We start from the raw sequence: 14,659 nt of genomic DNA on the forward strand, positions 1-14,659 counted from the left end.
GCTTTCTCTCCATACCCCTTGATCCCCTTAGCCTTAGCCGTAAGGGTCATATCTAACTCCTTCTTGAATATATCCAATGAACTATCAACAACTCTCTGCAGCAGGGAATTCCACAGGTTAACAACTCTCTGAGTGAAGAAGTTTCTCCTCATCTCAGTCCTAAATGGCCTGCCCCTTATCCTAAGACTATGTCCCCTGGTTCTGGACTTCCCCAACATCGTGAACATTCTTCCCACATCTAACCTGCCCAGTCACGTCAGAATCTTATACGTTTCTATGAGCTCCCCTCTCATCCTTCTAAATTCCAGTGAATAAACATAGAAACATGGAAAATAGGTAGGGTAAGCATCAGCTTGGACTGGTTGGTCTAAATGGCCTGTTTTCATGCTGTAATTTCTATGCAATTCTAATTTAAATTTGAAGCCAAATTTGGAGCCCAGTATGTGTTAAACTTCTTTCCTTGAACTGTGAAATCAAGCCACAAATGCTTAAAAAAGGACTCCCTGGAGTATTCACAAAATACACATGAATGAAGCCCATTGGATCTATCTTAGCTCATCCATTAAAAAGACCATCTAAAGCCCCCACCACACCATTCAATTATTTCTTAAATGATTTCAGAGTTTTTACCTTCGTTAATCTACGCGGAGGTCGAGTCCATGTGTTGAGCACTCTATTGAGTGATGAAACTACAGATATATGCCATCAGTCCAAAATTTGCCTTTGATTAGTTTGAGTCTGAGTCCCATTCCATTACTCTCAGTTTAGCTTCAAGTGAATTTCTGCATCTACCATTTCCATACCGCCATATGTATGTCTATAATGTTTCAGTCCCCTCCTTTCAATGCTCAAAAACCCTGGTTCTCCAGTCTTTCCTTATACCTTAGTTTTCTGACACACCTGTCAGCCTCTTGGCTCTCCTCTGAACTTCTGCCAACTCCTAGATTTCTTTCAACCATATTCTTAGCTAATTTGATCTCATTCTTGGGAGTACTCAAGTCATTCATTTTTTTGTCTGGAACCATGTTGGCTGCTATTTACCAAGAAATTATCATCAGCTAATGGAGAAGTTGACCTCTGATAATTGATTCCATTATTTTAACTGTGATTGATGCAAGACTAATGGGTCTGTTTTGTCACCCTTTATGAAAATGAGCATCAAATTAGCATCACATGCACCAGTGTACATTGCTGCCCTCAGTGTCACATATCTTGTTTCTCTTTGTACTTGGATAAGTACCATCTGTTGCTGATGATGTATTTGCTTCTGAGTGATTTTAGCCTGTCTGGACTTTCATCTCATTTATGTAACTCATGTCTTCTCCAGTGAATACTTGGAGGAAGCAATCATTTAGTATATTAACTATCTTAAATGCATCTTTAGAATTCTGTCCCTCTTTTTCCATTGCTCTCTTACTGTTGTAGTACTGAAAATGTTTTACCGTTACATTTTGCATAGCAGCAATGTTTTTTTCCATATCTCCAATTATCCCACTTATATTCATCTCAGTGAAACCATTCACCCTTTTCCCTGTAGAATTAGTGGATGTTATTTTTTCTCCTTGTTTTGTTTCTCACTAACATGTTGTGTACAGTTTTGGTCTCCTAACCTGAGGAAGGACATTCTTGCTATTGAGGGAGTGCAGCGAAGGTTCACCAGACTGATTCCCGGGATGGCGGGACTGACCTATCAAGAAAGACTGGATCAACTGGGCTTGTATTCACTGGAGTTCAGAAGAATGAGAGGGGACCTCATAGAAACGTTTAAAATTCTGACGGGGTTAGACAGGTTAGATGCAGGAAGAATGTTCCCAATGTTGGGGAAGTCCAGAACCAGGGGACACAGTCTAAGGATAAGGGGGAAGCCATTTAGGACTAAGATGAGGAGGAATTTCTTCACCCAGAGAGTGGTGAACCTGTGGAATTCTCTACCACAGAAAGTTGTTGAGGCCAATTCACTAAATATATTCAAAAAGGAGTTAGATGAAGTCCTTACTACTAGGGGAATCAAGGGGTATGGTGAGAAAGCAGGAATGGGGTACTGAAGTTGCATGTTCAGCCATGAACTCATTGAATGGCGGTGCAGGCTAGAAGGGCCGAATGGCCTACTCCTGCACCTATTTTCTATGTTTCTATGTTTCTAACCCATCTGGGTCACACCTGGGTATGTATTCATCCTGCATGCTCAGTATTACGCCTATTTCTCTAATGAAGTGTTGAACAACTTCCCCGCCCCAATCACTAGCAAATGTTTTTCAAAATGGGATAAGCCAGGATATTATAGGTAGCTGGTCATTACTACGCCATTCATACCCTATCCAGATTAACTTTTTTCTAACCTCTACCATTACTATTTCAATTCGGCCCATCATCCCTTTTGTCTCTCTAACCTCTCCTGCCTTCCATTCTATCACAGACCTTCGCTTTGATTCTTTCTTCCCCACCCCCCCCCTTTTAGTGCTTAAGAATGTGCTCTTTTCGAACATTTCGTCAACCCAAAATGTTAACTCTGCTTTTCTCTCCACAAATGCTGCCTGACCCACTGAGATTTCCAGCATTCTGTTTTTATTTCAGATTCCAGCATCCACAGTATTTTGGTTTTGTATTATAGATCAATTAATCTTACTTCAGTCATTAGTAAACTATTAGACTATATAACAGCGTTGTCCAATAGCAATTGTTGACAGGTGTGACTATGGTAACAGCATTTTAGCCACATGCACTCATTTTAGTAGAAAACACCTTGCACACAATAAAGGCAAATGTATTTTCTTAACAAACATCTACCATTGAGTGCAAACATTTGTAGTCTTTCCCTTTCACCAAAATTTGGAATTCTGTTATGAAATTATCAGACACAACATATTTATATTGCAGCTTCCTGGTTTTTGTCCAGCAGTTGCAAGCAGTACTTTGATCTGATTACTGATAATATTGACTCACATAAAATGCACCAGACTTGCCCACGCTCTCCATCCAGAACACAGCTAAAGGTGCTTGCCCTTTGCCATATGCCCTGATGGAGCTGCTCATTATTGGCTGAGTTTGCTTTCTGCTGTTGGTCTGGAATGGTTATTGGGTGAGCTGCTCACAATGACAGTTCCTCTCTCCATGCAATGTTGCTGATGTTTCCCTGAAGATTTGTGTCACCCGTGTTACACACCATTTTATCAGATAACCAAATAAGCAAAGCATACGATGATCAAAAAGACACTTACATACTCTGCTTTTTGTCTACCATTTTAGCAACAAATGCATAAAAAGGTTAAAGTACATGGGCCTAGACCGTGTGAATATGTGTATTGAGATCATATACTTATCGATGGTGTCTATTTACTAATCAAAAATGCATTTAGCCGCATGTTGCGAAAGTATTGGACAACACTGGTATATAATATGGGCTGAAGCTACTAAGCAGGATTTCTAAAAGGTAAGTGATGCCAGACTCATTTTAAAGCATTCTTTGAAAAAATAACTGAGGATAAAGGAAGTGCAGTTGATGTAGTTCATATGGATTTTCAAAAAGCATTTGATAAAGGTACCACATGAGAGAGTTATGGCACATGAAATGAAGGAAAATGTTGGCAAAGGATAGAGATGGTTGAGGGCAGAAAACAAAGGTTAAAAGTAAAAGGGAGATTCCCAGAATGGAAAGATGTGGCGAGTGGTATTCCAAAGGGGTCTGCTCATATTTACTAAATACATAAAAGGATTTGGATTTGAAATTAAGGAATCAGTCAAAATTCACTGATGACATAAAATTGTATGGCAAATCATAATTAAAACCTGTCAAAGACTGCAGGCGGACATACATAAGCAAGACGGCATAGGCATAGATAGAAATCAGATTCAATTCAATGCAGAAAAATGTGAAGTAATGCATTTTGGGATCCAAAATCGGCAAGGTAAATATGCCTTATGTGGCAAGATTTTAGAGTAGAGTAACACTTGAGTGCAGATACACATCATTAAAAGGTGCAAGCGTAAGTAGGTAAGGCAACAAAAAGCATCCTTTGTTTTGTATCTAATGGGGTAGAGTAATAAGGCAATGAAGGATTTGTACAAGATTTTCAACAGACATCAGTTGGGTTATTGTTCAGAGTTTTGGGCACTCTATTATACGAAGAATATAAAAATAATGGAAAGATTATCGTGCAGATTCACTAGGATAAAGGGTTATATATTTAAGGAAAGAGTTGAGAACTTCAGGCCATTTTCATTATAGCTGAGAAACTTAAGTGGAGATTAGATAGAGGTCTTCAAGTTTATGAATGATTATGGCAAGGTAAATATGGATTGATTGTTTCCACTGGTTAACGAGACAGTAATAAGAGAGTACTATAATTTTAAAAAGGACAGTGCATCCTGATATTTGTCCAGTGGATGATGTAACAATCCTATTTGAAACTGTTATATTTTTGTTAACGTTTCTGCAACACTTCCCCTCAAACAAAATGCACTTCACAGAATTTTCCATTTTCTACAGATTTTCAATTGCACTTCTAAATGATTTACAGGTTAGAAAATGTAACATATGCTCGACCTTTTCAATAAATAGTGCCTAGTTGTTTACAATGTGCAATAATCAGACTTATCCCATGCAAATACAAGTACACATTGAGAAAATAATCAGCACCTCACTTCATGAGTTTCAGACAATTTTTCTTACCATAACGAAGTTTACCTTTTTTGCTTGTTACAATAACTTTTCAGTGTTTAAAAATGAGCAAAATTGAGTTATTTAATTTCAAAAGTAGAACATATTATGAATGTGTCCAATTATACCAAATAGTCGAAGCTTTGCTTTCAGTAAACAGCAGGAAAAAAACAACAGTAATTGACACGGAAAAGGTACATCAAAAGAAATTTGTTTTCAAAGTACTTCTTTTAACAAATCAAATTAAAACAAGATACTATTAACAACAAAGGAAAATCTTATGTTACTAGAAATAGTTTTCTCTGTTGCTCCTACACCAGAAAATATTTGCTGTTGCTGATAATAGATTCATTAAAAGCACTTAGGAAACACAGTTCTATTTTGTACCTTCCACAAACGTGTGGGAAAAAAACACCAAAAAAAATCCATTGGATTAGAACCACTTTTTTCTAAGTTTAACTGCATCTATAAGAATGAAGGGGATGAGTTTAAACCCACTGCCTCGGTAGAAACCAGGCGAGTGGCGAGTTGAAATCACAGGTTACTTAACCGCCGGAAAGCCGGCAGGATCCCACTATTCGCAATTTCAACCTGCACTCCTGAGCCGGCAAGGATACCTGCCCAAAGCTGTTGGGGCTCTTCTTTAAATGCACATGTTGGGTCCCGAAGACATTTAATTTTACACTGAAATCCCCACCCCAGCAGAGATGGAAAACTTTCTTCACGAATATGGCTTGGGGTCTAATATACGTGCCAGAGGTCACGTGTTCGTCCATTATTCAATCCAGTCACTTAACAATTTCATTTAAATGGCCTCATTAGAAGTTTGTACAGGAGATGGTAGAAAGTTTAATTATGCAGTATTTCAGCAAATGTAATACAGGTTCTTAGCAAGCATCTTGAAATAAAAAAAAACTTGAAACAAACAAACTGAAGGTATGATGTCATGTATAAATTTTCATGGCTCATTTATGACTGGCACGTCAGGTGTTCAGATAAATGTGTCAAATATTCTTTTGAAGTTTTCCTTCCCTGATGCATAATGGCCAAGGAATGCAGTATGTTTTGATTAAGAATATGCATCCAGAGTCTTTCTCATTCTTTGAATAAATCCAAACATCCACAAATAAAGTATCGCCTGCATGCCACGGGGAAAGCACCTTTAAAGAATTCCTAACATGACCGGTCGTCAATGTTCCCTCTAAGCTGTGCTTTGCTGTCCGCGGCCTGTTTATTTCAATGTGCAATCCCTTTAAATTTACGCGCATGCTCGGCATTTCCAATGGTCCTCGATTCGAGGGACTGCCTATGATGATGATGATTTCCAATGGAAAAACTTGTGAGCAGCCCACGTGTACCTTGCAGATTACTGTGGGGCCGCGCACTTGCACAGCTTACAGGGAACATTACTGGTCCGGTATTAACCCTCTCCCTCAGGTAAATCCCCGGGATCTGATGGTCTACATCCTAGGGCTTTAAAAGAGGTGCCGCATTAGTTTTGCTCTTCCGAAATATCCAAGATTTTAGAACGGTCCCCACGGATTGCAAGGTAGCAAACACAACCCTGCTATTCAAGAAAGGAGGGAGCGAGAAAACAGGCAACTATAGGCCAGTCAGCCTGAGATCAGTATTAGGGAAAATGATAGAATCTATTATTAGGGACGTGGTAACAGGGAACTTAGAAAATCATATGATTGGGCAAAGTCAACACTGATTTATGAAAGGAATATCGTGTTTGGAAAATCTGTTGGAGTTTTTGAGGTTGTAACTAACAGGATAGATAAGGGGAAAACCAGATGATGTAGTATATTTGGACTTTCAAAAAGCTTTTGATAAGGTGCCATACAAGACGTTATTACACAAAATTAGGGCTCATGGGATTGGGGGCAATATATTGGTTAATGGACAGAAAACAGAGAGTAGGAATAAATGGGTCATTTTTGGGTTGCAGACTGTAACTATGGGTTACCCGCAATGATCAATTCTTGAGTCTCAGCTATTCACAATCTATAACAATAAATCAAGTGTAATTTATCAAAGTTTGCTGATGATACAAAGCTAAGTGGGAAAGTAAGTTGCGAAGAGGATATAAAGAGGCTGCAAAGGGATTAGGCAGGTGAAGTGAGTGGGCAAGAATGTGGGTGTTGGAATATAATGTGGAGAAATGTGAAGTTATTCAGTTAGAAAAACAGAATATGTTTTAAATAATGAGAGACTGGGAAATGTTGGTATTCAGAGAGACCTGGGTGTCCTTGTACACAAATCACAAAGTTAACATGCAGGTACAGCAAGCAATTAGGAAAGCAAATGGTATGTTAGCCTTTATTACTGTAATTATATAGGCCCATGGTGAGACCACACCTGGAGTACTGTGCATAGTTGGGCTGTTGGGGAGGAGTTAAACTAATATGGCAGGGGGATGGGAATCAATGCAGGGAGGCAGAGGGAAACAAAATGGAGACAGAAGCAAAAGACAGAAAGGAGATGAGTAAAAGTGGAGGGCAGAGAAACCCAAGGCAAAAAACAAAAAGGGCCACTGTACAGCAAAATTCTAAAGGGTCAAAGTGCAATAAAAAGGCAAGCCTGAAAGCTAGGTGCCTCAATGCGAGGCGTATTCGGAACCCAGGAGAGGGCTCTGAGCTAGTTAAGAGTGGGTGAGAGCTCAGATGAACAGGACCTCAAGCGAAAATGCAAAAGGCAGGAGGCAACAGAGCAGAGTAGCACTGGGGTAAGTGTAAACCACAAGGTGATAGGAAGGGACAATATGTATGAATATAAAGGGGTTGCAGGAGGGGTCAAAACTAAAAATCATGGTTGAAAAACTAGTATTAAAACACTCTACCTAAACGCAGGCAGCATTCGAAATAAAGTAAATGAGTTGACGGCATAAATCATTACAAATGGGTATGATTTGGTGGCCATTACAGAAACGTGGTTACAGGGTGGCCAAGACTGGGAATTAAACATACAGGGGTATCTGACAATTCGGAAAGATAGACAAGAAGGGAAAGGAGGTGGGGTAGCTCTGTTGATAAAGGATGATATCAGGGCAGTTATGAGAGATGATATTGGCTCTAATGAACAAAATGTTGAATCATTGTGGGTGGACATTAGAGATAGTAAGGGAAAAAAGTCACTGGTGGGCGTAGTTTATAGGCCCCCAAATAATAACTTCACGGTGGGGCGGACAATAATCAAGGGAATAATGGAGGCCTGTGAAAAAGGAACGGCAAAAATCATGGGGGATTTTAACCTACATATCGATTGGTCAAATCAAAATCGCACGGGGTAGCCTTGAGGAGGAATTCATAGAATGCATACGGGATTGTTTCTTACAACAGTATGTTTCAGAACCTACAAGGGAGCAAGCTATCTTAGATCTGGTCCTGTGTAATGAGACAGGAATAATAAACGATTTCCTAGTAAAAGATCCTCTCGGAATGAGTGATCACAGTATGGTTTAATTTGTAATACAGATTGAGGGGGAGGAAGTAGTGTCTCAAACGACGTACTTTGCTTAAACAAAGGGGACCACAGTGGGATGAGGGCAGAGTTGGCTAAAGTAGACTGAGAACACAGACTAAACGGTGGCACAATTGAGGAACAGTGGAGGACTTTTAAGGAGCTCTTTCATAGTGCTCAACAAAAATATATTCCAGTGAAAAAGAAGGGCGGTAAGAGAAGGGATAACCAGCCGTGGATAATCAAGGAAATAAAGGAGAGTATCAAATTAAAAACCAATGCATATAAGGTGGCCAAGGTTAGTGGGAAACTAGAAGATTGGGAAAATTTTAAACGACAGCAAAGAATGACTATAAAAGCAATAAAGAAAGGAAAGATAGATTACAAAAGTAAACTTGTGCAAAACATAAAAACAGATAGTAAAATCTTTTACCGATATATAAAACGGAAAAGAGGACACAGAGAGGCTGCAAAGAGATTTAGATAGGTTAAGCGAATGGGCTAAGGTTTGGCAGATGGAATACAATGTCGGAAAATGTGAGGTCATCCACCTTGGGAAAAAAAACAGTAAAAGGGAATATTATTTGAATGGGGAGAAATTACAACATGCTGCGGTGCAGAGGGACCTGGGGTTCCTTGTGCATGAATCCCAAAAAGTTAGTTTGCAGGTGCAGCAGGTAATCAGGAAGGCGAATGGAATGTTGGCCTTCATTGCGAGAGGGATGGAGTACAAAAGCAGGGAGGTCCTTCTGCAACTGTACAGGGTATTGGTGAGGCCGCACCTGGAGTAGTGTGTGCAGTTTTGGTCACCTTACTTAAGGAAGGATATACTAGCTTTGGAGGGGGTACAGAGACGATTCACTAGGCTGATCCGAAGATGAGGGGGTTACCTTATGATGATAGATTGAGTAGACTGGGTCTTTACTCGTTGGAGTTCAGAAGGATGAGGGATGATCTTATAGAAACATTTAAAATAATGAAAGGGATAGACAAGATAGAGGCAGAGAGGTTGTTTCCACTGGTCGGGAAGACTCGAACTATGGGGCACAGCCTCAAAATACGGGGGAGCCGATTTAAAACCGAGTTAAGAAGGAATTTCTTCTCCCAGAGGGTTGTGAATCTGTGGAATTCTCTGCCCAAGGAAGCAGTTGAGGCTAGCTCATTGAATGTATTCAAATCACAGTTAGATAGATTTTTAACCAATAAGGGAATTAAGGGTTATGGGGAGCGGGTGGGTAAGTGGAGCTGAGTCCACGGCCAGATCAGCCATAATCTTGTTGAATGGCGGAGCAGGCTCGAGGGGCTAGATGGCCTACTCCTGTTCCTAATTCTTACGTTCTTATGTTTTGGTCTCCTTACCTAAAGAAGGATATATTTGCCTTTGAGGGAGTGCAACAAAAGTTCACTAAACTGATTCCTAGGTTAGGGGAATTGTCCTATGAGGAGAGATTGAGTAGACTAGGCCTATTTTCTCTAAAGTTTAGAAGAATGAGAGGTGATCTCATTGAAACATATAAAATTCTTAAAGGGCTCGACAGGGTAGATGCTGCGAGGATGTTTTCCCTTGACTGAGGAGTCTAGAACTAGGGGTTGCAGTCTCAAAATAAGGGGTCAACCATTTCGGATTGAGAGGAGGAGAAACTTCTTCACTAAGAGGGTGTGAATCTCTGGAATTCTCTACCCTATAGGGCTGTGGAGGGGGGCTTAGCCTTTGAGCATATTCAAGACAGAGATCAATAGATTTTTGAATACAGGGTATTAAACGAATCAAAGGGATAGTGCAGGAAAGTGGAGTTGAGGTAGAAGATCAGCCATGATCTCACTGAATGGCGGAGCAGGCTCAAGGGGCTGAATGGTCTACTCCTGCTCCTAATTATTATGTTCTTATGTTTTTATTCAATACACTCCCAGTAGGGCTTAGCTGTGACCAATCCTACTAGCCTAAAAAATGTCACTATGGTGCAACGAGCCAGTGTGATTGACCATTAACTGAAAGGCTGGCAATTCAAATCCACCAAGAATCTTTTGTTATGTTCAAGCTCTCGATCTACTCGGGTGACTTGAACATCGTCTTGTGCTGTTTTGCTGGCTCAGTGGACAAAGAGCTCAGCATCAGGCCAAGTGAAGACAGGCCAAAGGGTCCGCTGTGTGAGGGAAAACCTCCTGGCCAAAGAAATAGTCAAGAAGGTGCAAGAAGAGCTCAGCTTCATGTCGAGAGAAGAGGATACCGAGCTCTTCCACCGTGTTCATTTCTCTGGTCAGAAAGCTTCCCCCACACAGCGGACCCATTTGCCTGCCTTCAGCAGTTCTGATTAAAGGTCATCGACCTGAAACATTAACTCTGTTTCTCGCTCCAAAGACCCGCTGAGTATTTCCAGCATTTTCTATTTTATTTCAGTTTTGCAACATCGACAGTCTTTTGCTTTGATACTAATAAGAAAGAAACTCTTGTGTATAATGGAGTAGCCCCATTTATTGAATCGGGCTGCTACTTTGGACTTGTCTTAATGTTGATCTGGAGCTTCCTAACCACAAGAAAACTATTACCAGCTGGGACCAACAAGTAGTTCTCTTGGGGTTGGACATCTCCAGATTGCCGCACAGGCCAGTCCAAAACAGCAGCCGCCTTGCATCACTGGAGCTGCTCTAGGACACAGGGCTTTTTCCAGTCAGCAATGCTAAGCAGGTTGACCTGGGTTTAAAAAAATTATTGCACATTTAAAAAATTGGACAATGGAGTGTTTTGAACTAAAATTGCTCCCTACAGTATAATTTCTCTGCAAGCACACTAATCCCAGATCATAGCAACTCGCTGCATAAAAACATTTCTCCTGATCTCGCCTCTGGTTCTTGCCTTCAGACCCTTATTGCAATAATCTTTATTCCATCAGACTGAAATACAATTGTGTTACTTTTTTTCAAACTTTAAACATAGATCCATCATTAAATTATCAACCTACAAGCAGATTGGATATTTAGAATAATGTAAATCTAAAAGCCCATTTGAATTACATTGATACTATGATGCATGGACAGATTCATCTGCATCATTGAATACCTTAATAAAACGAGTAAAGCACAATATTCCACCTACCTATTGATGATTTTAATTGATCATGGGATCGAGTCTTTTTAACTTCTACAGTTTTCGCCTGTAAAGGAGTTCTTTTTGAACCTAAACACATACAAAAACAAAAGAAGATTGAGGCAACATATTTCCTCCTCATGTAAGAAGTGTACTTGGAACTAGAGCAGATAAAATCCTGTTTAAATCGGTCGGAAGACACGCTGAAGCTATCAAGCACACTTTTAAGACCTTTTGTATTATTTGTCTGGTACAGTGGAATGCTGTTGATTGTACAGTTTTACCAAATAGGGTTCTTTTAAATCAGGATTTTTATAAGTTGCAGATAAAAGTTGCCAATATTTGCACATTTATTCATTCGTTCATTTGTTCTACCTAACAAAAGTTTATTACACAAAAGATTAAACTTTTTTTAAGGTGCTGCTGTGCAGGTGAAATTTGGTCACAGATTGAGTAAAAGGTATGTTGAGGTGTAAAAAGTGCATACTCATTTTACCCCTGAATATTAATATAAATATAAATATATCCATAGCTCTGCAAATTATTCACTTTCAAGTATTATCCAATTCCCTTTTGAAAGTTATTATTGAGTCTGCTTCCACCACCGTTTCAGGCAGTACATTCCAGATCATAGCAACTCACTGCATAAAAAGATTTCCCCTCATTTCGCCTTTGATTCTTTTGCCAATTACCTTAAATCCGTGTCATCTGGTTACAGACCCACCCGTCACTGGAAACAGTTTCTCCTTATTTACTCTATCAAAACCCGTAATGATTTTGAACACCTCTCCCCTTAACCTTCTCTGCTTAAAGGAGAACAACCCCAACATATCTAGACTCTCCACGTAAATGAAATCCTGCATCACTGGTGCCATTCTAGTAAATCTCCTCTACACCCTCTCTAAGGCCTTGACATCCTTCCAAAAGTGCGGTGCCCAGATTGAACACAATACTCCAGCTGGGGCCTAACCAGTGCTTTCTAAAGGTTAAGCATAACTTCCGTGCTTTTGTGTTCTATGACTATTTATAAAGCCAGAGATCTTGTATGCTTCTTTTAGGAGCCTTCTCAACTTGTTCTGCCTTCAAAGATTTGTGTACGTACACCCCTCAGGTCTCTATGTTCTTGCACCCCCTTTAAAAAGGCGCTATATAAATGCAAGTTGTTGTACCATTTAGTTTATATTGCCTCTCCTCATTCTTCACACCAAAATGTATCACTTCACACTTATCTGACTTAAATTGCATCTGTCATGTGTCTGCCCATTTTACTATGTTCCCCTGAAGTCTGTTACTCACTGTCTACTACATTTCCGAGTTTCGAATCATCTGCAAACTTTGAAATTAAGTCCTGTATACCCAAGTCATGTCAAAAAGAACATCTGAGCTCATCTGTAAAGATTTCATCTCAGCAGTGAAGATTTCAACAAAACAGATGCCAAGAAAAAATGTTTGGTTAAGCATAGTTTTTTTACTTCTACTGGCAGATCCAAAAATGTGTTGATTGGGTAACTATGGGCCCAAATTTGGCCCACCCGTTTTTTCGGCGCACTCACGTGAGATGCGCTGACTTCCTAGGCTCAAATCGGCTCCAAAAAGATGTCCCCGAATTCTGACCGCTCTGTTGACTCTCCCGGGGCTTGGTGTGGCGATTCAATTGGGGGGGCGGAGCTAGGGCCCTGCGCGTGAAAGAGTGCCGGCAGCTGTCCGCATGTGCATTAGAGCGTTCGCGCATGTGCAGTAGCTCCTGATGATGATAATGCGTGCTGCAGCGTGGGACCCGATGCGCCCGCCCCAATCCTGGGCTTTCCTTCTTCTAAAGCACTTGGTTCTTTTGTTGGCTGCCTGCATTATATTCTACACACAACTTGAAAACATTGCCATGCAAAGGTTCACGTAGAATTGTCTATTTTAAAATCCATCTCAAAAGTTTGATGGGGGGGGGGAAGGAAGGTTTGATCCCGGGAGAAGGGGGTGTGATAACTGTGTAGCCAGTAATTTTAATGAGCTTACTCAAGACTTTCCTTAACCCGGTTGATGAAAATACTTTCCTACATAAGAATTACGAGCAGGAGGTACTTCTATTTTTTATTTGGATATTTTGAAAAAATTATGTAAATAGTTTTTGTCTCTTTACTTCTTTTATTTTTGTAGTTTAAGCTTCCATGAATGCTTCTGTTGTATAGTAAATTAACTTTGTGAAGTTTGTCATATGATGTCCTGAAAAGCTGTTTGATCCTATTCACATTCTTTAGTCAAGTCATTAAGTACCTACCTACCTGTGCTGATTTCTTAACTCTCTCCACAAGAGTTTTCTCTGCGGCCACATACGCTGGCCTAAGTTAGTTTGGAGCAACTATTAGCTGTCCAAACTGACTTAAATGGCCAAAACGGGCGTAGGTGGTTGGTAACGCCCCCTTTTGAACAAAACTAAACTAAAAAAAATCCTAACTAACTCACTTACACTGGCGCAAATTGAATGTGCAAAACAGGGATTTTTAAGATACTCCAGAAAAATCAAGTTGCTCCAAATAAAATAAAGCAATTCCTGGGCAATTTTGGGCCCTATGACACACTACATTTATCAAATATAGAAAGTGGTCAAAAGGAAGATGCACACATGGTGATATGACCAGTAGAATATTAGATAAATTATATTTACACATCTATAAAGAAAGAATAATGCAATTGTGCCAAAAATGAAGCACTTTTGGCTAGTTTTAGCTTGGTATTTAAGTAAGTCTCAGCAGATAAACTAATTTAACTTGGAAATTATGTTCCAGCTAAACACAATATAAATATTATAAGGGATACTGTTCAGTTGTCTTTGGGCAGTTGGCTTCAGGGAAGAGCCAAGCCACACAATTCAAATACAAACACAGTCTGTGATGTCTACTGGCAGCTCCTTTTGAATTTAGTTGGCACATACTTGAATCCACAAAATCCAGTAACTGTTTTCAGGAATATTTATTAGCCTGGACTATTCCGGAGTCGGCCTGAACTATTTGGGTCAGCCCTTGTATTTTGTGTGGTTGACAAGAATAAAAAGGGATTGCAAACTGTTTATTGTTTTTGCTACTGTAAACATATTATATATGTATATTATAAAATGTATTTATTTACTAAATCGATCATTCAAAAAATGTGTTGAGCAGTCTCAAACAAGGTTTGATGTTGCGAAACTCTGCCAATTCTCAAAGGCATGAGGAGGATCCTGTACATGATAGAATTACATTTGCTACCGGCTCTAAGAAGAGGCTTGCTGTTTGTCATCCTGGGTGAAATCAAAATTACCTAGGATAAGTGTAAACATTCTCTAGAATGTTGGGAGCAAGGCTCACCTACCAGAATAATCTGAAACACCGGCCAAACTATATCTAAAGTAAAAATGGCAAAATTACCCAATACAACAATAAGTGCTAAGTGAGAAAAAGCACCATCATAATGTGTCACATCTT

General features: G+C 39.8%; 1 protein-coding gene and 1 long non-coding RNA gene across 4 annotated transcripts in view; one reads left to right on the plus strand and one right to left on the minus strand.

Annotated features, from left to right (window-relative positions):
- Positions 1-14,659, minus strand: part of kif18a (kinesin family member 18A) — a 200,387-nt gene that overhangs the window by 19,411 nt on the left and 166,317 nt on the right. For all 3 annotated transcript variants that reach the window (XM_070899693.1, XM_070899694.1, XM_070899695.1), the window contains exon 14: positions 11,214-11,294. In XM_070899693.1, coding sequence (XP_070755794.1) covers positions 11,214-11,294 — 81 coding nt within the window. The remainder of the gene's footprint in view (positions 1-11,213; positions 11,295-14,659) is intronic.
- Positions 1-14,659, plus strand: part of LOC139280153 (uncharacterized) — a 179,006-nt gene that overhangs the window by 9,274 nt on the left and 155,073 nt on the right. The window lies entirely within an intron of this gene.

The sequence above is a fragment of the Pristiophorus japonicus genome, chromosome 14 (assembly GCF_044704955.1).
Source record: "Pristiophorus japonicus isolate sPriJap1 chromosome 14, sPriJap1.hap1, whole genome shotgun sequence".
NCBI classification, from domain to species: Eukaryota; Metazoa; Chordata; class Chondrichthyes; family Pristiophoridae; genus Pristiophorus; species Pristiophorus japonicus.